Here is a 21,367-nt window from a genome sequence, read left to right as displayed (position 1 = left end):
CGTGTGCTCTGCTGTGTGACTCCCTTGCCGCCCTCAGCCGCCTGCAAAACACCCGGCCGTGGCACCCCGCTGTTGTGCGCAATATTCGAAGACACTGAGCGCCTCGCACAGCGCGGGCGCAGCGTTTGGGCACGTTGGGGCCCGGCCACTATACGGCATCGGGAGTAAAGGGGAGGCCGACTACCTCGCTACTGCCGCAGATCAGCTTCCTCCTGCGGTGGCTCAGTGGTTAGGGCGCTCGACTACTGATCCGGACCGTGGCGGCTGCGTTTTTATGGAGGAAAAACGCTAAGGCGCCCGTGTGCTGTGCGATGTCAGTGCACGTTAAAGATCCCCAGGTGGTCGAAATTATTCCGGAGCCCTCCACTACGGCACCTATTCCTTTCTTCTTTCACTCCCTCCTTTATTCCTTCCCTTACGGCGCGGTTCAGGTGTCCAACGATATACGAGACAGATACTGCGCCATTTCCTTTCCCCAAAAAAACCAATTATTATTATTATTATAGCGACTTTCCGCTCGTCCTGGATGTCGTGCGTGTGTTGATCTACGACCACTGCCTCCGACAACAACACCCGGACTCACGCATCGCGCACGCAGAACGCATCTTCGTCGTCAGAGCGAGCTGAATAACGCGACTGTATCACTAGAGATTGGTGCGTGTACGTGTCGGTTGTGTGTAGCCCGGGCAAAGACGGGTGCTCCACGGACTTTCGCCCAGCGACGCGTGCAGTAGATACACTGGGGCACACGCTCCTACAATGCGTTGCTTTCACCCAGCCGCGTCGCGAGATGCCCGCGGCCTACGCAGCGCTGGGAATCATCCCGGACAACCTTACGGCGCTCCTGTGGCAGCTCGGCAGCGCTCACCCGTGACAGAACAATGGTGAGCCTGTGCATTCATCGAGTCGGCGGACTTGTCGTCCCGCTTGCTCATCGCCAGGTAGTGCGCGCACTGACGAGTACGCTCTGTGATGCAGCCGGGAGAACCACCCCGGCTGCTGATGCAGTGTGCCACGTGCTTGATTCATTATTGAAATGACACTAGGCTGGGCGGATTTGGGTATTGAGAGTTTTATGTGTTGTAAATATTTTGCAGTGACCGCTCGCGCACATCAATATTTACAACGGTGCTTACACTGGCGCGCGAGTGGCGCAAAACTTGCTTATTTCTTGTATTCTGTGAATAGCGTACATGACTCTTCCTTGTCCTTTCTCGCTATCGCTAAGCGCTGTACTTCAGCTCGCTATCCTCTCCCTGTCTCTCTTATTTCCGCCAGCCGGAGCATCGGTGCTTAAGGTATCAGTTAGCAATTGCCACGGCCAGCAACATGTTTTCCATCCGTTTTTTGTATTATATCAAACCACCACCACTACTACTACTACTTCCAATACTACTACTACTACTAATACTACTACTACGACTGCTAATACTACTACTACTACTGCTAATACTACTAATACTGATACTAATACTACTACTACTACTGCTGCGACTACTACTACTACTACTACTACTACTACTACTACTACTACTGCTGCTGCTGCTGCTACTGATACTAATACTACTACCGCTGCTGCTGCTGCTACTGACATTACTACTCCTAATACCACTCCTGCTGTTGCTACTCCTACTGATACTACTACTACTACCACCACTGCTGCTGCTACTGATACTAATACTACTACTACTACCACTGCTGCTGCTGCTACTGATACTAATACTACTGCTACCACTGCTATTGCTGCTACTGATACTAATGCTATTACTATCACTGCTGCTGCTGCTACTGATACTACTACTACCACTGCCACTGCTGCTACTACTACTACTACTACTACTACTACTACTACTACTACTACTACTACTACTACTACTACTACTACCACTGCTGCTGCTGCTACTAACACTACTAATCCTACTACTACCACCACAGCTGCTGCTGCTACTAATACTACTACTACCACTGCTGCTACTGGTACTACTACTACCACTGCTGCCACTGATACTACTACTACCACTGCTGCCACTGATACTACTACTACTAGTAATACTAATACCACTAATACTACTACTGCTACTACTCAGATTGCCGTGTATAAGCGCTGCTGTGCCCAGCACGAACGCTCTTCAAGTACCTTTTCTTTTTTTTCCACAAATTTTAATGTTGCTGCTCCAGTGCCCTGTATACGCAGTTAGGCAACTTGCGGCTTATTCGAAAAACGGGCAGAGTTCACCTGCTCTCAATTTACATTTTCTGCCCACAGGCGCAAGGACTGGGGCCACGTACGCCCAGTGTGAGTCACACGAGGGCTACACGATCGAAAGTGCGAAGGCGCCGTAAGCTAAGCGGCTTAAAGAGCTTACACAGATCTCCATGCAATGACGAAATAGGGCCTGCAGAAGGACAGCGCAGTCAACAACGCAGAATAAAAGGCGGCGAACAGAATATCCGGTTAGCTATTACCATACCAGGAGGAGGAAGGCAGGGCAGCAGGAAGGCTGGGGAAGGGCAGCCGAGGAGCGGAAAGATGAACGAGAGATAGAGAAATGGAAAACCCGGCGAGCAAAAACACTCGCAGGAAACCGCGCAGCCGAACCCTATAGACGTCTGCACAGTTCTGCACACTTTTGCCGACTAAAAACGGAAATAGAAAAATAAAACAGACTAAAGCAACCAGGCGACGACCTCGGTTTAACGAGTGGCAGCGACGAAAGAGGCAAAACATAAATCGTTTACGCCGAGGTGGCTTAGTTAAAGAGAAGAAAAAACGACAAGACGTGACGAACTAAAGTAACGCTGCGACCACAAGGAGGCAAATATGGCTGGGGAAACCTTTTACCTATACTCAATGTCCAGGTGAACTTACTACGTTTTATCCATGAAATTGTCTGCAATGTCACTCATTCCTTTGTGCATTTGTAAATTGCGCTGTATTACGTATTGTGTATAGTCACGCGCTACAACGCTATAACCTTTGGGAACGCTGTTCGAGAAATTGGCGGGTATTAAAAGTGGTACCATAGGGCTTAGTGTGGTTAGGAGGACAGAAGAAGCACACACAGTGCTAAAGAGTGGGCACGTACTACGCTATCGCGGTTTAGCGGACCGGCGAGAGCTAGGTATGGGATTCCAGGTCGATAAGGATATAGCTGGCAACACAGAGGAACTGTACAGCAGTAACAAGACGGTGGTAGTTCGTCGTAGTAAAGCTTAATAAGAGGTACAAATTGAAGGATGTACAGGTCTACACGCCTACATGCAGTCAAGATGAGGACACAGCCGAAAGGTCCCATGAACACGTGGAATCGGCCATGAGTAGGGTAAAAACGTAGCACATTGTCCTGATGTCAGACTTCACTGCCAAGGTAGGCAAGAAGCAAGCAAGTTAGCAGGCAAGGGGAGACTACGGCATAGGTTCGAGGAAAAACAGGGGGGATTTATTAGAGTTCGCAGAACGAAGTAGTTAACGTCACGAATACCTTTTCCCGCTAATGGAAGAACCAGAAATGGACTTGGAAGAGCCTGAACGGTGAGTCTAAAAATGAAATAGACTTCGTGTTGGGCGTGCAACCTGGGATCGTGCAGGATGTAGATGTGTTCGGCCTGGTGAGATGTAGTGATCAGAATATTGCAAAAAAAAAAAAAATATTTCGTGAGAAAATGCAAATGCAGCTGATCCGTGCTAGGTGGCTATCGGCCCACGGCTGACAGCGACTTCAGTATCCCATTCAATGACCTGGGTTTGAACGCCCAGGTCTCAGCTGACCAAGACGGCCTCCCATTGCTCGAGAGTAGGAACTTGTATTAAAGAATCCGGTGGCGGCTCCTCTTTACAGTTGCACAATATGTGATAGTAAGTGGCTATTTCGCCACAAGAGATGGCGAAATAGCCACTCTTAGATAAGTACCAACCTTAGATAAGGAGCGAGAGGCCACCTGGAGGCGACTCCAGACGCGATCCTTAATGACTCCTTACTATCAAAATTCTACCCCAGTGATCAAAGGATAATGGGGTCTCGGCTTAGCCGACATTTGAACAGGGAACGGGGGAAATTAGTAAGGAAGGAGCACATCAGCGACTTAGCGGTAAGGACGAAAGTAGAATAATTGAGGACATCGCTCACGAACAGGCATTCCACTTCAACGAAGAATGAAGAAATTATTTTCAGGAAATTAACGATAATCTCACAAATAGCATTTTGGAGTGCGCAGTAGAAGTAGGGGGTAGGGTAGGTAGCCAAAATACTGGAAACCTCTCTCAGGAGACAAAGGACCTGATTAAGAAACGGCAAAGTTTGAAAACCCTAAACCCCTTAGCTAGGATACAGCTGGCAGAACTGCCAAATGTTACCGGCAAGCGTAAAAAAAGGAAGTATAATATGGAGAGGATCGAGCAGGCTGTAAAGAAAGGAAGTATAGCCTCAATTCGGTCAGAAATTTGCCATTGAAGAAACTCAGATATATGACCTCAGAGACAAGGAGGCCAATATTATTACCAGTATGGATAAAATGGCTAAAATACCCAAAGATCTGTGCTTACACAGATCTCTACACAGCCGGAATAATGAGGTGCTAATATATGATGAAGCCAGTGGTGTGAAAGAACTGGACATCTCGTCAGTGAAGTCTTAAATGCAATGCAAATGAGGAAAGTGGCTGCTGAGGATTAGGTAACTGCAGATTTGTTGAAGCACGATGGAGACATTGCCGTAGAAAAATAATTTACGACGCCGAGAGTACCAGAATTTTGGAAGAACGCTAACATCATCCTAATTCACAAGAAACGGGGCGTCAAGGACTTGAAAAATGAAATGCCGCTAAGCTCCCTGTCCGTTGTTTACAAGGGATTTACTAAGGTCGCTAATGGAATTAGATCAACCTCATATTTCCTTCAACCGAAGGATCAGAGTGGCTTTCAGAAAGGCTACTCGACAACAAACCACATTCGTGCTATTATTCAAGAGGCAGAGATACGCGCATAATATGACCAACCCCTATATATAGCCTTCGGAACTTACGAGAAAGCATTTGATTCAGTCGAAACCTCAGCAGTCACGCAGGGAGGGATAGAACGACTAACTAACGGATGAGCGACTGTTCGAGACTAGCTTGCCTGCGCCACTCTGATCGCTCGTGGTGTTCGAGACATGCCAACGCTTTGTTCGCCCACAGCACGCTAGGTGTTCCCCGCACAAAAAAAAAATAATAAAAAGCGCAGAGATAGAAGACGAGTCCCCCCTTAGGCTGCGCTTAACTCGAAAGACAAACGGAACTGCTCCTCGCCTCGATTGCATTTTCACGTCCACGTTTGATATCACACCGTTGAAGGCGGGAAGATCCCGTGCATGTGTACATACACACAAAACAGAAAGAAAGCCGTCGCCAGGCAGATGCGGAGCGGTGAAAGCAGCGGCGTAAAAAACCGGTCCGGCATTGACCGATATAGCGGCAGATGCCGATCCCTCTCGCCGTCGTGGAACCGCGCGCGCCGCCGCTTCTAATCCACACGCACGCACGCGCACACAATCTTCTGTGGACGTAGTGAAAGTGAAAGCTGCCCGGAAGTCTCTGGGTTCACCCGAGGTCGTTTCAAAGCAGGCCTCGCCGAAGAAGAAGCTGAGAAACGCCGCTACCGGTTCTGTCCAGAGCACTTTTCAAAAGCGATACGCCGTCCGGCGTCGCGCGGACCTGACGTGTTTTCTTCGCGACGTAAGACTCCGAAAAAAAAAAACGAGTAAAATAACGGCAGTAAACGGATAAAGACTCCTTCGCTATGGGGGACACCTTGCCGGGCCAGCCGTCGCACGATTGTTGAGATGGCAGACCAAAAAAAAAAAAAGTGCATGAACAACGAGAACCACAAGGAAGTGTGACAGGACCATTGCCTTTCTCGACTTTTTTTTCTTCTTTTTAAATCAAAAAGTGAAAGAAAGTAGCCGGAAGCTGGGTTACTTTCAATCTCTACACCCACCGGTCACCCAGCTTACCCTAACCATTCTGCTCTGGTGTCATTAGTCAAAACGGGCCCTTTCTTTTCTCTTCGTGGAACTCCTCCTCTTCTCGAGCGAGTCATTTCTCTATTACGAGCAGAGGAAGCGGAGATCGGCTTCGTCCGTATTTAGCCTGCACCGTTGGCCGCCCGGGCCCATACTCGGAGTCTACTTTACCTGGCTATGCAGTAAAAGCTATGAACGCATGGCGACGGCTTCTGTACTATATACGGGGCCTTTTATTTCCCTTCAATAAAGACTTGGCTTCAAAAAGGGTAGTTTAAAAACAATCAAAAGGTAGCTACGCATTATTATAATAATGTAATTAACAATAGTTTAAAATTTTTGCAGAACATGTCGGCCTGGTCAGACAACCCAGCTTTGTGATGCTTTGACTCTGTACTGAATAAAATGCCACACTCTGTATACACTTTATCAATAGGCGCTCCCCGGGTGTCGCCATATCGCTAGCTGGGCTGTTTTGTGCACCTGAAGCGGCACTTTGGAAGGGGTATCACGAGCTTTCTGCACCTGCTCGCAACATCGCAAACAGGAGTTATCTTGACGTTTGCGTGTGCCTTGTGGTAAGCTCCGCATATGGTATTTCACTATCAAACATTCATAGGCCAACGTAGCACACGGGTCTGGAATCCGTGGCGTCGCGCTTGTAGCTCTGGCTGCACAACCACAGAAATTTGTCCCCAAGCATACAAAATGACCTTCCTCTTAGCTAACGTTCTCGGTAAACTCTCGCGAACATCGTCCCGGAGCCGCGGCGAACCGAAGGGCGAACATGGCGCCGAACCTAAAGCGAACTTGGCGAAACTTTCTGTCCGAGCTCCCTGGGAGCGGAAGCGCGCGGTGCCGGCTATATCTGTATCTGCTCAGAATGGCTTGGTGTGGCACCTGACAAGAAAAATTATTCTCTCTATCCCCTCTTACCGTGTCTTTAGCGGGACCCTTGGTCTTGTGCTGTTGCTGCTGCTGTTGTTGTTGCTGACGATGGTGTTCCTCGTGTTGGCGGACCATCTGCAACCTGCCGTTTTGGCGTCGGAGGGACACCAGTTCCTCCAGCAGGATGCGCAGTGACACCTGCGGTTTACCCCTATTATATTACACCAGCATGTGTGCGAAAACTCATCAATTATGTGGAGAGAACTCAAAAAGAAGAACGTTATCACAAGTAAGGACGCTGATGCAGGCACACAAGAAGCGACTGTGGTGTACATGAGAAGAGAAACCATGTAGTGCAACGTCTTGAGTTATTTTTCCAGGTAAAAAAAAAAAGCAGCTAATGTCGCAGTTCACCCGCAATTATAACATGAAGACATCGTCTTTATGTGTGTTTTCTTGCCTTGCCTTTCTGTTGCAAACATGCGCCAAGAAATCAAGAAAGACATGACGTTTGAGATTTATAAGTAATAAGGCTTGTGCACTTGTACTCCCATCATCAACGGTTGTGTGGATGCATGTGCGTCAAGCTAAAGTAAATTCACAAGTGCCGTCATACGGGTGGTGGTACACGTCACAAGATAGGAAAGATAAGTGAAAAGTGTGTTAGCGCGGGTGCTCATACCCAATAATTATGAACAAAAGCATTTTTAACGGTAAATAGTTTATGAACGCAATTTTTTTTCATATACTGTAAGATTTCAATATAACAATCACTATATGCGCAGATCTCCCGTGAGCAGGCTTGTGTGCTTCTTTTTTCTGCTATTAACGTATTTGCTACCGTCAAAAGCGTTCCCAATCGGTTTTTTATGGCAGTCTTAGCTGCTCGAATGGAGCGATGAAAAAATGTTAAAAGAGATTTTGCTACGCATCGGAAGAATTGAGCATTAAGTTCAATGTTTCCATAACAGTACCTTACAGTTTTCCCGTATTCAAATTTTTTTGTCCAAGAATGTTGGACGTGATCGCATAGCAGCTGTGAGGAGCGCGGGGCCACACTTACCTCGGCTGGAAAGGTGCAGCTAGATTCCCTACCCAGAATCTTCTTGGTAGCGCGGGCCAAGTCTACCTTGAAGCTGGACAACTGAAGACAGGTAGAGAGAGGAGGGAACATAAGAATGGCGAAGAGAAGTAAGGAAGCAACTCGTTCCCAGGCGACCACAGACGATCAACCTCCTAAGCCTCGACTTCGTGGTCAGTCGAGCTGGTATAGCAGGAACGATCTGTTCTGTTTCACTCTCACCGACGGCGAACAAATGGACTTCAAGGAACATTCATTCTAGGCTATAAACGGCTCTGTCCAAACGGATCAATAAGTTTCAAGGCACTCGCTTCAGAACTAGCGCTTGTCAGGCGTTAGCGAAAGATTTCCTAAGAAGAGAAACGTGTGGTCGATGTACTCTTTGCGAAATCAGAGCCCTCCAGAAAAACAGCAAAGAATCGCCGCAGTAGCGTTGGGTGCATTCAAAAGACCTTAAACTTTGCGGCGAGAAAAGTGCGGGAATGAGTCAGAGGACAAGAAATAAATCATTAAAGGCGCACTGCAAACAACTCCATTCAAATTTTTGTTCTCAATGAAAATTGCTTGTGTGGTGCTTTCTGATTATGATGATTTTTTTTGGCAGCAAAACGCATTCGTTGCTTACAAAATTGAATGCAAATATGTAACAACTTTTTTCTCCGCCAGTCGACTTGAAGTCGCGATGTCAACACCGAAAAAGACTCCATCCACCAAGTGGGCCACCATCACTACCATGAGCAGGTAAAAAGGGAGATTAGAAAGACTAGGTGAAAAAAAAATAAGAGAAAAGTCCAGACCACCGATATAAGCAATACAAAAAGCATTGACTGGCAGCGTTTACCTTGTAGCTGCCTCACAATACAATGAGAAATCTCGAGAATTAGACCCTTCAGCGACTACCCTATACCTTGCTCTGGACTCTCTGCAGCTCCTTCCTGACAGCAGCCTCCCTGGTGAGGGCCTCCCTGTTAAGGACCTGCAGCTTGTTGTTGTCCAGCTGGAGCCGACTGAGGCGAGCCAGCAAGTGACTCTCCTCGGCAACGCGCCGCTCCACGTTGGCCACCGCGGCGCAGCATCCAGAGGGCGCACTGCACGCGTCACCACCGTTAATCACCACTCTATCACACTCTTTGCCATCACTGTCGTACGCGCAGGACGACCGAACACTCCGCTGCCCACCAGCGCCGCAGGCGCTCACCACCTCCTCCCTCCTCAGCGCGCCATCTTTGAGAAGAAGGTCGGCGGCCTTAATCCTGTTGGCCGCTTCAGCCTGCACCTCCAAGTACCGCATCCTAAGCTCCTGGTTGGCGATGACCTGCTTGCAGCCGTCCAGCTCTCCGCTCATGCTCACGTACTCCTGCCAGAAGTTAGCGAACACTTGCTCCAGGACGCGGGCGTCCGGAAGAGCGTGGGTCAGGTCTACGCACTGGTTCTTGCCGCCGAACTGGTCCCCAGTGCTGCCCATGCTGGAGTCTATCTTTCTAATTTTGGCGTAGATGCCTGCCAGGGTCCGCAGGAGTTCTCTGTCGCGGGCGGAGCAGCAGCGGGAAGGTTTAGGGTGCAGCGACCCGGCAGCGGCAGCGTCATCCTCACCCGAGGACGAGGACGTGGCGGCCGAAGAGGCCGTCCTGTAGACGGCCACATCCGATTCGAGGCGCGCCACGCGGCCCCGGAGTTTATCGTTGTGGCGTCCCAGCTGCGCCAGCGAGGCCTCTCGGCGCGCCAACTCCCGGTTGGCCTGGCGGAGCAGCTCGGACGTCGACTCCAGCTCACGCTCCAGCCTCTCCACCTTCTGGAAGAGGCTTGCCGTCGTGACGCTACCACTGTTCTTTGCTGGAAAGTTGGCGGCGGTGCCGTTCTGCACACCGAAGGTGACAGGAATTTGGAGCTTTAAGACCTTGCCCGACGCTAAACATGAATGACTCAAGACGTCGAAACAAACATCAACGAGACACAAACACTTGAGCGGAACTAGAAAATGTAACCTCAAAAGTGACAAAAATGAATATTTGTCTATAGAGCAGTTCTTTGCATGCATACAGCGGCGTTAGGAATTTACAGGCCGCGCACTGCGGCAAAGACAACGCAAGCGGAGCGATGAGGAAATCAGCATGTGTAATCGTTGCTGTAAGCAAATTTTATCTCGTAAAAGATGCATGCATAGAACTCTAGATAAACTTGCGCAAAATGTGCAGAAACAATGGGTTGCATGCGAAGCGGAGTTCACTTGTTTTCACAGGACGCATTTCTCTGGAGTTCGCGCTTTTTATGGTATAGTACCATGCCCGCCAAATGCTTGCAAGTCACGAAACTTCCTCGACTTGTCACCAGGGCATTCCGAAAAAGGATGCCCTGAATTCTAAACAACAAAAAAGGGCTGATCCGCTTTCTGTACAATGGCAAATGATAAGACACGGAAGACGTAGAACAGTGGTAAAGCACAAACTGCGTTTGCGCACCACCACGGTCGGAAAACAAATTAGTCTAAAAACGGGGCACTACCATGCGCTTTGATTTATTCCTCAGACTAAGTTTTTGTAGTGGCAGTCTTTGCCCTCATTACGTGCTCGAGACCCTGATCGGACAGCAGCCCCCCGTTCGCTGTTCTTCGATCTCATGCATTTATACTTATCTGGGCTAGTTTCGCCACATAGCATTAAAGTCACGCGCACTGTCGTGAAAGATTTTGCTTGGAGCGACGAGGAAACGAGGCGACGACTAAAACAGCGACCAACAAATCTCGCCGCCAGGAGGGAATAGATTTTATAGAAATAGGAATCCGAACGCTCCGCATAGTGCACTCATTGCTTCTGCCGCAGTTCAGCTTTCTTGCATAGCTCGTCAGAACTGAGAGAAAGCCTGCTTGCAGGTCATGAAAGCTAGCTGATATGATTCTTGTAAATGTTTTGGCGACGTTGTAGCCGGTGAAGCATATTTTTGAAGTACAGCACCACTTTGAATTATTCTAGACGGCGTCTCGTAAGCAATGCATCTAAGCCTTGCGAAAGGAACGTCATCTTAGAGCCTTTTTTTTATTTTCTTGATTTGGTAAAACGAGGCCGCTACGTCAATCTTTCCTTCCCCCATTACAACCACGACAGACTGTTCCCGTCAGTCTAACGAACCTTGGCAGTATTTGTACAGCTTACCTCGTTGTTGGAAATTGCAGACAGCTCGCTGAAGTTTTCCAACACATGACTAGAACCTGCAATGAGGAAAACAAATTCCATCTTGCTCCTTTTATTATAATATGTATTTTTGCGCAATTATCAATTTCGCATAAAGAGCGTTGTTCGTGATGCTATCGTGCAGGCTATAAATTTGCTCAACTATCTTGATTTATACTCGACCCACTGCAGTGAATAAATAGCTTTGTCGTTCGGCTGCTGATCCCAAGGTCGCGGGTTCGACGTCGGCCGCGGCGGCCACGTTACCATAACGCCCGTGTACTATGCGATGTCAGCGCAAGTTAAAGAACCCTAGGTCATCTTAATTAACTCGGAACCCTCCACTACGGTGTCCCTTACAGCCCGTGCGCCACTTCAGGAAGTTAAAATCCGCAATTTACAATTTAAGCTTCGATGTGGGAGCGGGGAAGATTACTGTACCATCGTTCCACGGCGTCCCGTCACAACGACGTTTAACTAGAGAGCCCTAAGCGCACCCTGGCCAAGTAGCATGTCATTACGCACTGAAGTAGACTGCAGTGTATCGTGGGCGAGCCACTGATGACCTCCTTCTCTCGCGTCGCGCTCGATGTACTGTATGGGCGGGATCTTTTAATCTGTGCCTACTGATCAACTATCTGAATACATCTAATTACGCTATCTGCTAGGCGAACTATGGGCCACCTGCCACATGCTGACAGTTCTTTAGGTGGAGAGGAGGAGCCCGCCATTCATCTTCCGGGCGCCACTCGAAATCTTGGCACCCACCTCGAAAAGGTGAGAAAAGCGTGCAATGGACACGCGGGAAGCCTTATTCTTTTTTCATCAAGTGAGAATTCAAGCTTTCGGAGTTCAACATCGTTTCCTCGAGTCAACCAGCATGAGCATCTACGGTGTTCAGAATACATTGGCGCGTCCTCCAAGGTGCAGGGCAGCCAGATCCTAACCGTGCAGGAACATGTCGCTGGGTTCCACACCCTTCGGCAGTTAGTGGAAATGGCACAAAAGCCGCCTTTCTAAAGGGGCTAGCAAGAACAACACAACTGTTCGCTCAAGAAGCCGTTAACGAATGCAGACGAATTCATAGCCACCAGCGGCTCCCTCCGCTAGCTGAAGCGAAGGCAATGGGCGCTTGTGCCAGCTATATCGACACCATTATTCCGTGTCGGCAGAGAGCAAAACTTCTGGCAACTTTCTCCAAGACTTGCTATGCTTACTTTCTCGGACGCCTACTACAGATACTTTGGCGCCTGTTATCTCTTCCAATTCGTTGCTCAGAAGGCGATGTTCGACAAACGTCAAAGTTATGGCAGACGACCTCAACAGAGATGAGCCAAGGACGACGATTGTTTGTGGCCGTGCAGAAATGACTGCACCGTATGTAGTACACAAGCAATCTGGAAAGTTCTTTTTTTGCAATATAGAGACGACATGTTGAAAGCCATTAAAAAAAAAGAAATGGCGTTCAGAGCAGCTTCGGCCGATTGTCACATCAGTTTATTTCTTGATACAAAGAAAATCATTGTTTTTGGCAAACGGGTGAAAAATGTTCAGCGTCATCTCCACAATATCGCACCTGTGTATTCACCACGCTTTTTCTTTACCATGTAGAACTAATACGCGTGTGTGTCACGACATGTGCAGCGATAGTGCTCAGCAATGTACGACAGTGCACCGCTGGGTCGTTTTCCCCGAAACTTTCCAGGAGCCCACGAGGACAAAACACGGACTCGCTGCTATGTGCGAGTGGCACCTCCGCTCACTTGTACATTACTTCGCAGCAGAAACAAAGACAGCCTTCAGCACGATGCCCTCAAAGGCCAAAGACTACACCCGTGTTAGCAGACGGGCAGTGGGCCGCCATCAGCGCCTCAGGCGGTAGCGGAAGTCCATGAGCGTGTGGTACAGCGTGATGAGTCCAAGGAGCACGCAGAAGACAACCAGCATGAGTACCGTGGACCCGTCCATGTTCATTGGGCCGAAGACGGGCGCAGGTCGGCGACCGGCGACCTTGGGTGCTGCCGCCGCCGCCGCAACGCACACGCCGTCCACGTCGTCGCAGCCCTTGCCGCAGGCGCAGCGTCCGTCCCTGCATTCGGCGCAGGGCCCAGCGCACCGGGCCGGAGGGCAGGGCTCGCCCAGGCGCGCCACCGGCTCGCACAACGGCCCGGACGGCGCGTACGGGGGACGGCAGGCGCATACCCCGCCCTGGCACCAGGAGCCCTTCGGTTCGCACTCGTGGTCGAACACGCACGACCGGCCAAGCTTGGCGGGAGCGAAGCACACGCCGTGGAAGGGGTCGCGGCGCGGGAACGACTCGACGCAGCGGCAGTCCAAACCGTTGGCACCGTCCAGGACGCAGCGCGTGCGCTCCTGGCGGCAGAAGACGGCGCACGACTCGGCGCTCACCGACGACACCGTCGAGTAGTTGGCGCTCATGCGTGCCCGCGCTTCTCGGCCGCCGGGGCCGAGTACGGTGCAGTGCACGCTGCCGTCATGCGGACTCGGGGACCAGAGGCGGAGCAGAGAGTCGCGGACGTACAGCTCCCGGCCGCCGACGTGGACGCTCAGCGAGCGGGCGCGAGGGCCGTAGGACACACTGACGCCGTCCGGGTGTTCGACGCGCCAGTGAAAGAGCACGGCCTCCTGAGCGGCCGCCGAGCAGGCGAAGAGCAGCGGCTTGTCCACCGTGTTGAGAGACTGCCTCGCCACTAGGCGGTAGTCGGGTACGCGGCTCATGTTGCCGCGGTACCACTCGCGGGGCTCCTGGGCACCGCCCACCGTCGACAGGGCAGCAGTCAGCAGTGCCGCCAACAGCCGCCGCATTTGTGGCTGGACCCACGAAGACTTTCTCCGACGCCAACTTCTCTCTCTTCTTTGTCTCGACCGATGTGGGCATGCTGCCACTGCAGGATGCACGTTTTGACAGGAGGCAGACAGCGTGCGCAGGTCGTTCACGTTGTACGCTTCGAAGGCGCTTCATTAAAATGGCAGTCGTCGTGCGGTGTCTTGTTGATAGGTGGAGCTCTCTGCGGCATAGAGCTAGATTTGTGGTACTACAAGTGGAAGTCACTTCTACACACGTGTTTAGGCAGTCGCATGCTGGTACACACTGTGCGATCCAAGGGGGCTGCTTCCACTTGATGCATTGTACTATTATACAGCTAGGATTGACTGTGTGGAAGGAAAATAAACACACAGTATTGAACAAGAAAACCTACTAAAGGAACAAGCGTCCAAAAAGCAATTTAGAAATTTGCAGTCTGTCTCGACGTCGACAGTAGATCTAGGCATAAAATGAATTAAGAACCGCGTAGCACATTGAAGATCCCCAGGTGGTCGAAATTATTCCGGAACCCTTCACTACGGCACCTCTTCCTTCTTTCACTCCCTCCTTTATCCCTTCCCTTACGGCGCGGTTCAGGTGTCCAACGATATATGAGACAGATAGTGTGCCATTTCCTTTCTCCAAAAACCAATTATTATTAATCGCGTAGCACATTCTATTGGACAACTCCTAGGTTGTACTATAGTTCCTTGTATGGGTATTGGACCTTGTTGTTGCTATAATCAGGGGGGTTGGTTAACACATAGGCGGCTCTTGGTGGATTTAAGTGCCGCCTTCGTGCGCCCCCTTTCTTCGAGCAGGCCAGCGCACTTGGTTTCCCTGGCAGATTTCGCGGCTTGACCAGCTGCCAACATCAGCGGCTACCCTTCTTCCAGATGGACACCGCGCTCAACTTCCCTCGCTGCTTGACGTCGCGCCGCGTTTAGTCGCTCCTCTCTATCGCGCTGTGCAGTGCCTTTAGCATCGCTAGCTGCTTGACGCCTTGGAATGTTCTGTCGCTCCTCCTCCGCCTTAGTGACGTGTCAGGCCGGCCGACTTTGCTGCAATCTCAGCACATACAGCTTCCATAGCCGACATAATCGAACCCCCCCCCCCCCCCCCCATTTTTTTCGGCGTAAAATCTGCGTCGCATCCCTATCTGGAAGACGCTTGATATATCTCGCCTCATCTGGCTCCGTCTTTCGGCTGCAGTACCACTGCTGTCCAGCATTTGCAAACTCGGATCGGAGGGATGCAGGACAATGACGAGGTCGACAAGGTCATCAGCAATGCACCCTGGCCAATCCCCCGCCGTGGGTATGTGCCATTAAGCCTGAGGACATCATCATCATCATTATATATCTATGACCATCTGCTTTGTGTCACTGCCGTGGGGACACCAACCACGGGTTTCATACTCATTTAGTGCGAAAGCACTAATCCGGTGGTTCTGACCCCAGAAAAATCGTCTCTCCCCGATTGTATGTCCGAGAAGCGCCAGCGCTCCGTTCGGCGGCACTGCCCGCTTCTAGTCGTCTTCTACGTAGCCCAGATCCGTGCTTTCGAACTGATTCGAATGTAGTAAACATTCCGTTGCCATTTTTTTACCTATACACATTTTCAACAACAATACAGTGTGGTACAATAAAGTCCCCAGACAGAGAGACTACAGGGACGCCGCCTGCATCTTTGGCGACTTTAGGAAACTCAAAGCGAAATCTGCAACGCGAAGTGGCGCCGTCTGCTACACGCGCGTCGAGTTAGCCACTTCAAAGTGAAGCTGTCTGTGCAATAGCGCACAACCATATACGTTGCAGTGATGGCCGGTTGGTCGGGAAACGATCCTGTTAGGTTTTGTTCGGCAATGGTTTCAGTCCCGCTCGCAGCACTGGAAAAGTTTCGTTGTACGGCGAGAGTCGTTTTACGGTGCCTTCCCTGCCTCGAGCTTCTGTGTAATCCGACGACACAGTTGGCACGATGCCAGAGCCATCGCGCGGCATAAGTTAGCGTTAAGAGGAGCAAGTGGTTGCGCAACGCGCAGCATGAAGTCGCAGCGATGTTTTAACAAACTGGCGCTGCGCTCTGCTAATACTATATGGCCTAAGATGCTCTCGTCTGCCGCCGCGCTCAACAGCTTCGACTCGTCGTTGCCACAGAGAAGACCCTGGCGTGCGCGTTCCAGCCGATCGGTGCCGGAACCAGACTGAGCATCGGCCTCAGACACACAACAGAGCGCAGTGAAGCGGCTCTCGCCGGAAATTTATGCGGTAAACAACGAAGCTTAGCACTGGCTGTTTATTTTTTTATTTTTTTGGTGCAGACAATTCATAGAGAAAATTTGACGTACTGGCCCTGCTTATAACGAAAAACGGGCATACAAATCTTCATTCTCGATTTGTTTGCGAGACGGTTCCTTAAAAAAAGCTCTACCGGTCTTAACCCCCTTGCAACACTCAGCAAATTCCAGCAGATCGCGCCATGACGCAAGTGACCTCTTCATATAAGTGGCGCCACATCGTGACGAGTAAGCGAACGAAGGCATTCAAATGGATCCCACTGCGAAGCGAGCGAGCTAACTGAATTAGGGCAGGCGTTGTCTCAAGACTACGCACACCTCCACACGACGGTGGGATACTTGTATATGTCTCACTCGGTATGTGTCACACGGTATATGTCACATTCATATGACGCACTGATGTGCATATGCAGTACCATGGATACGCTAACAGTTACTTACCTTTGGTCTCTTGATTGGACGAATTAGTCCTCTGCGTTTCATCTCGAGGGATGGGAACGAGAGTCAGCTCCTGCAGTTCGATGCTCCTGAAAATTCAGTAAAGAAGGGGAAAGCTCTGCAAATTATAGAGCGTAATCTCAAGAACGAAACGGATTAGCCCCTCAAGTATCTCATCAACGAGCATAGCATTTTGCTTCCTGAGTTTTCTGGAGCGGTGAGAGACATTCAAACGGTATGAAGTCGAACTTGAAGAGCTAAATTCGCCAGCAATATTTAAAAAATATCTGACTTCATATTTTCAGTGTAGTTTCTGAACTCTCTAGGAAACTAAAGATCTTTGACTTACACCCTTGTCGCGCGTGCGCGCTTAACCTCGGTTAAGGTAACCATGCTTTTGCTAAGCGTGGTTGCTGCTGTTCACACGGAAGAATTAGGTTAATTCTGTAATGTAAACTCCTGGTTGCATTAACTGAGGTGTTCGCTAAGCGTGGCTACATAATTAAGTTAATTCTGCCGTGTGTACAGCAGTCATCCCGCTTAGGGAAAACCTTGATTAAAATAACCAATGTTTTCGTTAAGGTAGCCATAGCTTTCGCTAAGCGTGGTTGCTCCTGTTCACACGGCAGAAATAACTTAATTCTTTAACCACGCGTAGCGAACACCTCGGTTAATGTAACTGTGGTTTCCGTTTAGATACTTCCGCTAGCGAAGACCGCCGTTACCTTAAACAGGGTTAAGCGTGCGCTCGCACTTTTGCGAAGACTGTGGTTACCTAGCTTAACCGAGGTTAAGCGCTCCCGTGTTGCAAGGGTATGCGAGAGTTCAGCTGGGTTGTTCTACTCCGGCAGCGCAGTACTGCACGAGAGGTAGAGAGTCAATAGCGAGGGGGAAACAGAAAAGGGGTAAAATCTGGTTTGCTTTACACTGGGAAAAGGTATGACGTGAGTGAGTCACAGGAAAAGCGAGAAGGGGGAAACCCATCAGTATAGACGTGTGCAAAAAGGTAAGAAAGAAAAGAACTGAGAAGCCCCCTGTGACAATGAAGTCGGCGAAGAGTACTGTGTTACATTGAATGAGGGAAGTAGTTAATAAACGCTAGAAAAGTAGGTAGCTTTTCGGCGAACCTAGTGAAACTGATCAGCTAACGTTTTTCGAATATCGTCGTATATAACGAAAACGCCAATTTGGGCGTTGATTTTGGCACCGACTTCACTCTGGTTTAGGGGTGACATTCAAGTCAGATGGCCAAGAATAGGAGCTAAAAGAACGCCATGCCTGATTCTAACTGCGGCTAGTTTGTTGTGTAAGCTGTCGCTGCTTGCAGCAGAAATACACATGAAGATTTTTTTATTTCAATTCAACGGTGAGTTAAACGTGAGTGTTTAGGAAAACTGTAAAAAGAAAAAAAGATAAAAGGCCACAAAAATGTTTCAAATGGAGGCAAGCACTCGGATTCAGAAAGTCGAGACATTAGGTTTAAGGGCGGCCTTTCTTTTTTCGCTCCAAACATTGCTTATGGTGTTAGTAACCCTGGAAGATGATGTACCCGGGTTATTCAGCAGCAAATGTAAGGAACAATTAAAATGACGTAGCTTCTATGCCATTGTTTCGGTTTCGATTTCCGCGAGGCTGGGCCTCGTTTAAGAAGTGGAGAAAGATAACGATGCCACTTTTCCACCTCGCGTTCCGCAAGTGCAACGCCGCACTCTCAGCAAAATTGGTTTTTGGGGAAAGGAAATGGCGCATTATCTGTCTCATATATCGTTGGATACCTGAACCGTGCCGTAAGGGACGGGATAAAGGAGGGAGTGAAAGAAGTAAGGAAGAAGAGGTGCCGTAGTGGATTCAGTCTTCTGACGTTTCCTTCCCCGCGCAAATGCTTCATTGGCATTCTACCCTATACCTTGGCCAAGCCCCCCCACGTGGGTATGTGCCATATTACTTGAGGAGAAGAAGAAGAAGAAGAGGGCTCCGGAATAATTTCGACCACCTGGGGATCTTTAACGTGCACTGACATCGCACAGCACACGGGCGCCTTAGCGTTTTTCCACCATAAAAACGCAGCCGCCGCGGTCGGGTTCGAACCCGGTAACTCAGGATCAGTAGTCGAGAGCCCTAACCACTGAGCCACCGCGGCGGGGTATAGGTACGCGTATGATCCCCCTTTTATGTGTGAGGCTGCTCCCATAAGTCCTGAAAGTCACTGCGGTGTATGGTTTAATGAAAATAAAATAGGTTTTCCGCATTGCTTGCCTTTGGTAATTTACCTGTATTAGGTCGCAAAAAGCATACGGCAAGCTTTCAGTAGCCTGCAAAATGGGAAGAGTCGCTTAAGCTGCGCCTTAAGGCTATGACGCGATAGAGTAATGGATTAATTGTTATATGTGCAGGTCATTCTCTACTCTACATTCATAGGTCCCTGAACGTCCTCGTATCTCTCCTGGCGCAGTGGTTAAGCGATGCGCCACTGCCCTGCGATGGCAGGTGCTCATAGCTATGTGCCTTGTGCGCCCCAGGTTGCTCTTCCGGAGCGACCAGTCATTCATTTAACTACCACCTGCCACGGTGGGCAGTTTGCTTACAATCCAGTGGGCAGGTTCTGATGACGCCGCAAGGTCACGTGACCTAGGTAGCCCACCTGCCCTCTAGGTTGCTCTCTGGGGACCTCCTGCCAGAGTCATGTTAGTGATTTTTCACTCACAACGCCCACGCCGGATTTTCAGGTAACGGGGAATTTAACGCGATAGTGTTAATATTTAATCTCTAATCCTCTCCACATAGGCACTGATTGACACACACTGCCCCCCTCCCCCCTCCGTTTTTTTTTTTTCTACGGTGCCTGGCAGGAAAACCACCTTGCTGTTGCGCTTATGTCGCCCAACATCGAGTACAACGCCGACGTCAAGGGGAAACGCCATTCACAGCTGCATAGGCGCCTTGTCCAGCCAGCGTTAGCTGTTGTAAATCAATCAGCCGTTGACCGCCGGACTCGAGAGCGTGCGAGCGGCGGACCGCCTTGTTATTCCTCGGCCAGACAGCACTCGTGCGTGAACTACGCGTCGTGCATTCAAGCTGCAGGGACCGCGCAGTGAAAAATAAGGGCGCGTGCGCCAAAAGCAGCTGCTACTGCCTTTCGCGGGCCCCCTGGCGACTGCTGTTTATCGATAGAGCTGCCATTTCAAAAGAAAGAAAGAAAGTTTCCGAAACGTGACGCCTGGTTTTACGATATCCGGACAAGTCCACGATTCTTGGACATCGATTTTAATTGTGAGGTAACTGTGGAGTGTTGTAGGTTGCTGGTACGGAATTATTGAAAGCAATGGTCCATTCTTGCGACACGTAACAAAATCAGTCTTTTAAAGTTCGTGCATCGCTCGCATAGCAAAAAAATGCAAACCTGCCGAGGGAATATCTGCGGATATATTGATTGTTATAGTGGAATCCTACGATACATATTTATAAAACTGCGTTCACAAACAACCGCCCGTTGAAAAATCAGATTGTCCAGAATTTCTGGCTATGGAGGAGTTCTTCCTAGCGCACTTTTCCTTTGCTTATCTCTTTCTCCCAATGCAGGGTAACAAACAGGTTTATTTCCCCAGTTAACCTCTTCGCCTTTCCTTCTCCTTCCTGAGGGAGTATGGATTCTGAAATCCTCGTGTGCACTGATAGCGGTGAGTCATAACGGTAGGTCGTCACATTGACTGCGATGATCAATCACGCTAGACCACCCTTCGGCTGGAATAAATTTGTGAAATGACAGCAGCCTGGTTCGTGTGCTTGAAGGCGAAATCGACCAAAGCAAGAAATAGTATGTGTCCTATAGCTGTAGCGTCCTTGTATCTTCGCCACCGTAATCTAAGGACCCAGGTCTGGAAGACCTTCGATATCACGTCTTGAGTAGGCAACGAGTCCAGACCCTCCGCCCAGTGGCAGTAGAAAAGTCTGGGGAAACGTCTTGCAGTAATGAGTTCACACTTCTACTTCTAGAAAAGCAAACAAACCTCGATCTCTGCCGGCGTCCCTCGCCCTGGTGACCGTGGCCGGCGGCGGACGAGAGCGGCCGTGCCTGGGGCGGCAGCGCCGGCAGCCGGTGGTCCTCAGCCGCCGCAAGAGGGTCCCCAGCCTCCGGCCGAGACCTGTCCGCCGAGCGGGGCCTGCGGGACGCCGAACAGCAAGAGCGCGGTCTCTGGGCCATGGCTCTGGCGGCGATGCCTTGAGACGGTGCAGCCATCCGACAAGGGGAAGAGCAGGAGGCCCGCTGCTGCGGGACATGTCCCCAGCCTACACTGTTGCCGCTGCCGCTGTCTTGCAGGCTAGGGAGCCGGATCGGGCGCCACCTTGCTGCAGTCGTCTTCCTGCAACGTGGCACACGGTCACATTGAGAAAACGGCGTGGGGACAGGACGGAAAATGTTTCCGGTCTTGCACGCTAAACACGAATACGCCTACATGGGTGTAAAAAATGGAGTGAGCTGCCCTCCAGCGAACTCCCTTTTAGGGGCAGGGTATACCGTCCAAGTTCCGGAGCCCGTTTCGATCACTAAATATACGGAATGCTTTCGCTTAGCAACGGAAGTATATTCCCACTGCAAAGCATAGTAACCTGATCCAGTTAGCAACGAGAGGAGGCCTTCAAACGTGGCGTCGGAGGTCTTGAGGGTAGCAA

At 50.1% G+C, this 21,367-nt stretch overlaps 1 protein-coding gene across 1 annotated transcript in view; it reads right to left on the bottom strand.

Annotated features, from left to right (window-relative positions):
- Window positions 1-21,051, bottom strand: part of LOC144119682 (uncharacterized) — a 70,589-nt gene extending 49,538 nt beyond the window's left edge. Inside the window, exons 1-6 of the mRNA XM_077652249.1 lie at window positions 20,704-21,051; window positions 16,700-16,785; window positions 11,118-11,173; window positions 8,876-9,826; window positions 7,951-8,031; window positions 6,936-7,085 (exon numbers count right to left, since the gene is read on the bottom strand). Coding sequence (XP_077508375.1) covers window positions 6,936-7,085; window positions 7,951-8,031; window positions 8,876-9,826; window positions 11,118-11,173; window positions 16,700-16,785; window positions 20,704-20,933 — 1,554 coding nt within the window. The 5' untranslated portion in view covers window positions 20,934-21,051. The remainder of the gene's footprint in view (window positions 1-6,935; window positions 7,086-7,950; window positions 8,032-8,875; window positions 9,827-11,117; window positions 11,174-16,699; window positions 16,786-20,703) is intronic.
- Window positions 21,052-21,367: the final 316 nt, after the last annotated feature.

Source organism: Amblyomma americanum, chromosome 2 (assembly GCF_052857255.1).
Source record: "Amblyomma americanum isolate KBUSLIRL-KWMA chromosome 2, ASM5285725v1, whole genome shotgun sequence".
NCBI classification, from domain to species: domain Eukaryota; kingdom Metazoa; phylum Arthropoda; class Arachnida; order Ixodida; family Ixodidae; genus Amblyomma; species Amblyomma americanum.
The sequence above is the reverse complement of the archived record's forward strand: the minus strand, read 5'-3'. Positions and strand labels throughout refer to the sequence as shown.